At 33.8% G+C, this 8,422-nt stretch overlaps 1 protein-coding gene across 1 annotated transcript; it reads left to right on the top strand.

Moving 5' to 3' along the window:
• The first annotated feature begins 4,185 nt into the window (after positions 1-4,185).
• LOC110093505 (putative E3 ubiquitin-protein ligase XBAT31) lies at positions 4,186-6,423 on the top strand. Its single transcript, XM_020818412.2, has 8 exons — positions 4,186-4,427; positions 4,513-4,572; positions 4,651-4,722; positions 4,809-4,930; positions 5,033-5,173; positions 5,287-5,394; positions 5,485-5,734; positions 5,874-6,423. The coding sequence occupies exons 1-8, from the start codon at positions 4,245-4,247 to the stop codon at positions 6,255-6,257; spliced, it is 1,320 nt and encodes a 439-aa protein (XP_020674071.1). The 5' UTR covers positions 4,186-4,244; the 3' UTR covers positions 6,258-6,423.
• The last annotated feature ends 1,999 nt before the right edge of the window (positions 6,424-8,422 follow it).

The raw sequence follows: 8,422 nt of genomic DNA, 5'->3' as shown, positions 1-8,422 counted from the left end.
TTTTCTACAGTGCCGATCGGCCTGGCCGATGTCCAAACCGGTCTGCACGATATGTACAGAAAATCACCTGGGGCCAAACTGGGCAAATTCTGGAGCAGAAATTCCACAGATCGTCCCAGGACGATCCAGATCGTCCTGGACGATCCTGGAGCAGATTTTTGATATTACAAAAGACTTGTTTATAAAATATTATAAATGACTTTTCTTTATTAGAATTAAATGAGAGTTTGACTCTTAACATGACACAACAGAGAAAAAGATTCATGTGGCTGACCTCACATAGTGGGGTAAAGACTTGATGTTGTTGTTATTGTTGTAATCAGTGAATTGAAGAATCTCAAAAATCTTGTATACTTATAGTCAAATCGAGCATCTTGATGAGATTAATCTAATGAGTCCAATATCACTTAATTTGGACATCATTAATTCACTTAAATATTGAAAGAACTATTTATAATAAATAGAATTAATATGAGTCGTCTAATTGATTGCTTTGATTTTGACCATACTTATAGAGAATGTCACATTTAAAATTTATTAATAAATCATAGGGCTACACATAAAAGGAATTCTTGACTTGAGATTTTAAAGAGCAAAAAAACTATAAGAATCTTAAAGTTTCACTCAAGCACCACTAACCAACCACAACTTGACTGCCCCGTTAGACAACTTCCAACTGATGTCATCAATCCACCACCTAATAGTCATCATTGGAATTGCCGATCATTATCGTCGAACCACTACCCATTTGTTGTTATCAGAACACTCCTCAAACTCTCTAATATCCTAAAGTTCTTAAAATTTTATTTATTTCAATAATCTGAAAATTCTAAATTGGAACATTGTGACACAGTGCTTTCGAGAGAAGCAACTCTGGGGGGAACATCATCGGGGCACTGTTATTTGACGGTGCTGCGCTGAGCTCCCTGTTCTATAGTAACTATGGATTGGGTATGCAGTGTTATAGCACCGGGTTAGGATCCCCGCATTGCTGGGTGCTAAATCATATTTTTTAATATAATTTTGTCCACTTAGTCATTCCTCCCCCTCCTTGTTTGGCTTGTCAGAGAAGGAAAGGTAGAAGCAAAAGAGAAGAAAAGGAGAAGGAGAAGAGAGAGAGAGAGAATAAATAAAAGGACTTTTGGGATTTTTTGTCTTTCATTCCTATTACGAAAATTATTTTGATAATTGTAGGTGACTTCTATCTTACCTCTGTTTTCAAATATTTTGATTATGTGATTTATTCTTTTATCTAAATCGATATTTATTATATTTTCTCATGATTTAGTAAACTACCACTGCATAACTTTTGATATATTATATTACTAATTATTATGGTCATTTTGATTAGATGATTTTGTATTTTCATCAATTGAAATGTTATTTATTGCATTTTGTATGATTTGATTAGGAATAAGATATATATTGATTTTTGTATCCTGATATGAGCATCCTAATGAAACAAGCAATTTTAATAAATAACTGCACTTTGAATGAATAATTGTTCATTGTTATTAATTATATTAAACAAAAATGCTTTTAATTAAGATAGATTGGTTGAAGATCGATTCTATTCTACAGGAAGGTGGTCTGACAAAATTTTCGTAAAATAAGGATTGTGGTGATATGCTTGAGCAAGATCAAGATTAAAAGTTATAACGAGTTAAGATGATGATGGACAAGAGTGAAAGACTCTCAAGAAGCTACTTGACTATTAAATTTAAGATTAAGATATTAAAATGAACATGATACAGGGACGATTATGAAAATCATCACACAAATCATAACTCCTTATTTAATATAGTTGCTTATACATGCATACATGTATTGTTACCGATATGATATTGATTTTAAAAATAAGATATAAATGTGATCATACAAAGACAAGATACTATTGATGAACCAACATGTGTAGATTCTATATGATATAACTACATAAATGATATCACCTTTTTCATTGTTATGAATTTCCAAAAAAGTTGCATAGATTTTTGGCTTTGATGATTGATACGATCTCTTTACTAATGTGATCTTCTTATGGATTTGATGATAATGCACAGATGATTTCATTGATTTATAGCTTTATTGTTCTAGTTTCCGCACTAGTACTATTTTTACAACTTATGATTTTCAAATTCACTGTTTTACATAGATTTATTGTCATACCAAATGCCACTGTTTTTATTTGAATAATTGCATGCATGTTGTTTCCTTTCCGTGCTTTAAGCACAATTGTAATTTTTGATTATCTACTAGGCTTTATAGTCATTATGTGGATTTTATTGATTTTCAAGTCTAGCAAATGATCCAATGTTGTGAGGTTGATCATAGTGTAGACTTTCAGAGTTAATTTTATTTTTGTTATTCTTCTTTTGTAGCAAGAAGTTTTGATAAGAGTAGACGTAATACATTAAACTTCGGGTTATTATAACTAATTTTTTGGGGAATAATATAATTGTATATGGATGTTTTGATAAATAGAGTTTTTTTTTTTTTGATTATTTTGCTTTCAATTGAAATTAGTAGCTCTGACTTTAATTTAGAAGATAGAAAATATACAATTCTTCCAATTTGGGATTTAGGCAATAACAAAGCCCATTTTTGTGCTACCCACCAATGCCCAGCATTAGACCACCATGTCGAACCACCATCATTGAACTGTGGCAAACATTGTCAAACTACAATGATCATTGAATCTCCGCACCCAACCATAATCATCCAATCTTTCTACCCCTTAGTGACTTAGTGACATTTTTCACCAATAATTCAAACTCTTTTATTCCTTACCTCCAATTTTGGAGATAAGTGATTTTCGTAACCAACATTTAGCTAACAGGCATTTTTCAAATTATTAAATTCTCTCTAATTCCTCAAATATTGTAGCTTGCAGCACTACTTATTACTTTAAAGCATTATTCTTAAAACAAATAATTAAATAACTCGATTTGATAAGTGTACATTTATTAAAATAATAATAATTTCACTCGAACAAAGTAATTGCCTAATTGGTGAAATAAAATAAAATAAAATAAAATAAATTTTGATATGCAGCAGCGCAGGAGGAGTTTAATTCGTATAAATTAGGATTAAAAAAAAAATAAAAAATTTACGATAAAGTTACCCCAATTAATTAACACTAAAAATGACCTGACGGTGCTTCCGTATTTGTGAATCGGATTCGGCCGCGGTGACTTCTCGACGGGAATCTGATTTTCTCCGCAAAAATATCTGTTGGAGTCGAGTCATCATAGCCTTAGTTTTCGGACCATTTTATCTGACCGCGCTGCCCGCAGGAGGACCCACCACTTTCCTTACAATATATTCAACTCGGTATCGATTTCGGGAGGCCTTAAACATCGTAATGGTTACGATCACCCTGGTAACAATAACTACTTTGTTATAATTTGCTTTATAATTAAAAATTAATAGAAATTATAAAATATTAAACAGAGTAAATATTTATATCAAAGTTTGTCGGTGCATAATTATCAGAGAAACATCAATGTTTTAAATTGGTGAGTAGGAAGGCAAATGATGCTGCCCATTTAAATAATTAAATCTTCTTATTCGTTAGTCTTCTCTATCATCATTACTATTAAGTGAATTTTAATCAATCATTAAAAAATAAATTATTTTTTGAAATTTATTTTGCTTATTAAGTGATTGTAAGTAGAAGAGGGTTGTCAGAAGTTTATATGCAAAATAATCTAGAATGTAAGTTTTATGACAGAATTAAATGGCACTTTTTTATTTAATGAAAATTATTTTGGAGAAAACAAAAAATAATTATTAAAATGGAATATATTTTAATTTATGATAAATGATGAAAAATGCTTAAAAATAATTATATATCACATTATATTGAAATATTTCAACTTTTATATCTGAACTGCTCAAAATTATATTTGAGTTTTTCTGATTAATTAAGAGAAAGTCGACTCCAAATTAACATAATTTATTTTTAAAAAGTATTTGTTTTCATTATTCTAAATAATTATGATGCGAAATAATACGGTTATCTTACCGGTCGAAACGAATGCTGATTAATAAATCTGCTCAGTAGGACGCGCATTGTCTTTCCTTTGTTTCTGGTCCCGTGGTCCGAAACGTCGTGGCTTATTAAGCACTCTCGCCGGCGAGCGGCGCATACTACCCCTGTCCCCTTATTCTGTGCCGCTCCGTCGCTCCGTCGACGAGTCGCTGGAGTTGGAATCACTCGAACTGCGCGGAGCTTGCTGTGGAAGATGGGTCAGGAGTTGAGCTGCGGCCAGCCGAGCATCAAACCAAATTTCTTCGCCGCCGTTCAGTTCGGCGAGCTCCAATTAGTGGAACGTATCCTCCGTATAGACCCCGGAATCATCAATAAAACTACCGCTTACGGCCGCCTCTCCTCCCTCCACATCGCCGCTGCAAATGGGCACGACGAGGTTTCCCTTTTTTATTGACGAGATCTTTCCAAAGGCGGTTCATTTCTCATTCAATCCTTGATAGCTTCGTTAACATTGTTTTCAGATGCTTTCAATGCTTTTGGAGCGATGGAATCACCCCGACGTTCTCAACCGGCACAAACAGGTAACAGGAGACGAAAAAATCGAATCTTTTTCTTAATTCTGCGATCAAAATCTGATATGCTGTGATTTTGCTCCGAAGACTCCTCTTATGCTGGCCGCTATGCGTGGGAAGATTGCTTGCGTGGAGAAACTCCTTCAGGCGGGAGCAAACGTAGGATTTCTTTTCTATCTTCTTTTGCGTTTCTCTGTTATCCGCTTTCATCGATCGACGAACTTTTAATTTTCCCTTACGTTCAGATCTTGATGTTTGATTCGGTGAATGGAAGAACATGCTTACACTATGCAGCCTACTATGGTCATTCTGATTGTTTAGAATCAGTTCTTGAGGCTGCCCACTCCAACCCGATTTCGGAATCCTGGTACAGAGTGATAAAAATCTTATAAGTCGGATCATTCGGATTTCTTTGCAATTTCTAACAATCTTTCGGTCTTCTTTTAATCTTTTCCTTCTCAAACATTAGGGGATTTGCCCGTTTTGTTAATGTGAAGGATGCCAAGGGGGCAACGCCATTGCATCTTGCTGCGAAGCAAGGTCGGTCAGCCTGCGTCAGAATGCTATTGGATAAAGGAGCTCTTGTCTGTGCTTCTACCGTTGACTACGGGTAACTTCAATGAATTTCCGTATGCTCTTGTTCTGTTAGTTTTTGAGTTTCTGAACTTTGAAGTATTGAAATTATATGTTAGATTGATTTATAAGACTCATTCATCTCTACAGTTCCCCTGGAAGCACCCCCCTTCATTTGGCAGCTCGCAGAGGTTGCATAGATTCTGTTCGTGAATTGCTTGCTTGGGGTGCTGATCGCCTTCAAATGGATTCAGCAGGGTAAAAATCCCCTAAATTTCTTATTTTTCGATGTTAGGAAGAGTCTTCAGAGGATGATAGAAACAATATTACGATTAATGGTATTTGCAGGAGAATACCATATGTCATTGCATTGAAGAGAAATCACATGTGTGCTGCTTTGCTGAATCCATCTTCAGCAGAACCTTTAGTATGGCCTTCTCCATTGAAGTTCATCAGCGAGCTCAAACCAGATGTGAAGCTTCTCTTGGAGACAGCCCTCATAGAAGCCAACAAGAAAAGAGAAGACAAGATCTTAAAAGGATTTGTTTATTCATTGCCATCCCCTCAACATAGTATAGTTGATGATGACAAATCCGAGGTAGTTTCCCTTCCTGCTTTTCACATCAATCTGTACGTACAATGATAAGCAATACTAATCATTAGATATGCGAGTCCAAGAACTAATAGGATTTAGCTTAATCTCATAAATTTCTTTGTTTAATAACCATTAATTACAGGGAAGCGGCATCGAGCTCTGCTGCATCTGTTTTGAACAAGCCTGCACAATTGAGGTTCAGGACTGCGGGCATCAAATGTGTGCTCAGTGCACCTTAGCCTTGTGTTGCCACAACAAGCCCAATCCTGCAACTCTTTGTCCGCCTGCGCCGCTCTGTCCCTTCTGCAGAAGCAACATAGCTCGGTTAGCCGCGGCCAAGTCTGAGATAAACGAAGATATAAGTAAAGATATCTCTCCAAAGCTGAGGAGATCAAGATTCATAAGTTTAAGTGAAGGGAGTAGCAGCTTCAAAGGCCTCTCCTCTGCCATGGGCTCCTTTGGAAAGATGAGCAGCCGCGGCTCCGGCCGGATTGCCAATAGCAGTGACATGATTGACAAACCTTGATTCTGTATTGAAAGAAAGATTGTTCCTTTTTAGCAAAGGGGAGTTATTTTGACGTTTGTAAGTAGGAAAGTTTTATCCTTTTTATTTGGAAATGTATTATTCATTCATGAAACTTTGGCTAAAATTGAGAACTGGGATTTGGGCTCCATAGTCTGAATTTTTTTTTTTTTGGTTAAAGGTAGTTGAGTTTATTGATGGAGGGAGGAAGACAAAGTTTGGTAGCTGACTATGTTTGGTTTTCTTTTTCACTTCTATGGAAGTACTTTTGATGAATGTGATGAGATGTAGTAATGGAGGAGCTGTAGCTGGTGGTGTGGAAGATGTCATTTTCTTATTGTTATTTTGTGCTGTGTGGATGAGAAATTATTAGCTGCAGATGCAGATGCGGATGAGAAAAATATATTTAAGGTGATGCAGATTTCTGTTGGAGCGGTTTAATTTATCAAAGCAGATGATCAAATTGAAGGACTAAAGAGCAGAAATAATGATGAAAACTTTGGATTGATGATGTCAGGTTTTACTTTTTATGCTATGTTATGAAAGCTTAAAGAAAATTGCCAACGGTGAGGTCACTAATTTTCCTCCGTCATGTTTTTTTTTTTTTTTGCACAAAACACATAAAAAAAAAGATAATAGGATGAGTAAAAAAAAATCGATTTATTTGTTCGGATTTAAATTTGAAATTTATTCTAAATCAATTTATTTGAGTTGATGGAAATTTATAGTTCTGTAAATAAATTTCAAATTGTTAAAGCGAAGAAATATATATTTATATATAGTATTCTTACTTTTTATTACACAATAACTGTCGACGGATTTGAGTGGTATTTATTTAATATTAGTTAAGTTTTGTTGTGAGGGATTAAATCAATTCAGAATAAATTTATCAGAACAAATAAGGCCAAGGCCAAACTTTATAAAACTATTTTAGGCTGACGCGAATCAAATTAGATAAATTGAATGGATCTGATATAGCTACGTTTAGGGATATAATTTAATGGAATTAGTGTTCACATTATTTCATATAAATTGACAAATACTTTAAAATTCCATCAATAAAATTTATAAAGTAGACATAATTTCGATTTAATTATTATGTTATAATTGACATTATAAAAACAATCCTATTTATTCTGTAAGATTTCATTCATGATATAATTTATCCCTAAATATAAAAAACAATATATCAATAAATATAATAAACAAAATATTGATATTTCTTTTTATAATATTTTCAAAATAGAACATTCATAATTTATCATTACCCTATTTACTTACAACATTGAAATTCCAAGTCCACCCACACAACCAATTTCTCCGAAATCTGAAACAGCATTCTTCTGCTTCTTAAAGCAACTTTTTAATAAAAATTTTAAATTTTTGTACCAAAAAGCTGCTTTAAGAAGCAGAAGAAAACCGTCCAAAATGAAGCCTTAATTTCAAACAATTACGAGGTTAACTCTATCAAAATGAAGTAATTTGTCATATCGTCAATTCCACAAGTGAGAAAGCAAAGTTGAAACCGTATCAAATAGTCCCTTCACGAGAGTCAGGTCAAAAAAGATTAGTTAAGTTGGTGTATCATATTATAATTATGATGTTGAAGACGATTAAGATACGTAAAAGGAAAGAGATTAAGAAAAGTCATCAGACAGAAACAAGAAATAGAGCAAATAGCCATTTGATATCTTCAATTTTTAATTACTATTATATCAACTTGAAAGAATAATATGCCAATTCGATGAAAAGGCCATCATATTTAATTAAGAAATAAGCATGCTTTTTTATATTTCTTTCTTTCTTTTGACCAATGCACCGAATTCAACCTTGAACTCTGCAAGCAGCCTCTACTCTGAATGATATTTATCCATTTACTGAGAAAATATGAATGTCCAAGCGATTATTATATGAATTATTCTGGAAATATTTTCTATAAAAATATTGATTTACATCTGAACGTCTTTAAATCTTCAATAGAGGAAATTATTCTACGCGCTCACCTGATCGTCCGAAGGCGAATCAAGATGCGCTACATCATCCGATATATAACAAAAAAAATGACATGACACGTCTTGATTCACCTCTAGACATCATCCGGTGATCGCAGAGAATAATTTCCTCTTCAATAGACACTTATCTAAAAAGTTTTGATAAGACAATCAATG

This window comes from Dendrobium catenatum, unplaced genomic scaffold, assembly GCF_001605985.2.
Source record: "Dendrobium catenatum unplaced genomic scaffold, ASM160598v2 fragScaff_scaffold_370, whole genome shotgun sequence".
Classification (NCBI taxonomy): domain Eukaryota; kingdom Viridiplantae; phylum Streptophyta; class Magnoliopsida; order Asparagales; family Orchidaceae; genus Dendrobium; species Dendrobium catenatum.
This window is presented reverse-complemented; position numbering and strand designations above follow the sequence as displayed.

Bases quoted from the DNA above. Each gene is read 5' to 3' on its own strand.
- LOC110093505 (XM_020818412.2), top strand. From the start codon at position 4,245: ATGGGTCAGGAGTTGAGCTGCGGCCAGCCGAGCATCAAACCAAATTTC. The intron at 4,931-5,032 runs GTACAGAGTGAT...CTCAAACATTAG, and splicing joins AACCCGATTTCGGAATCCTG to GGGATTTGCCCGTTTTGTTA. The intron at 5,174-5,286 runs GTAACTTCAATG...TCATCTCTACAG, and splicing joins GCTTCTACCGTTGACTACGG to TTCCCCTGGAAGCACCCCCC.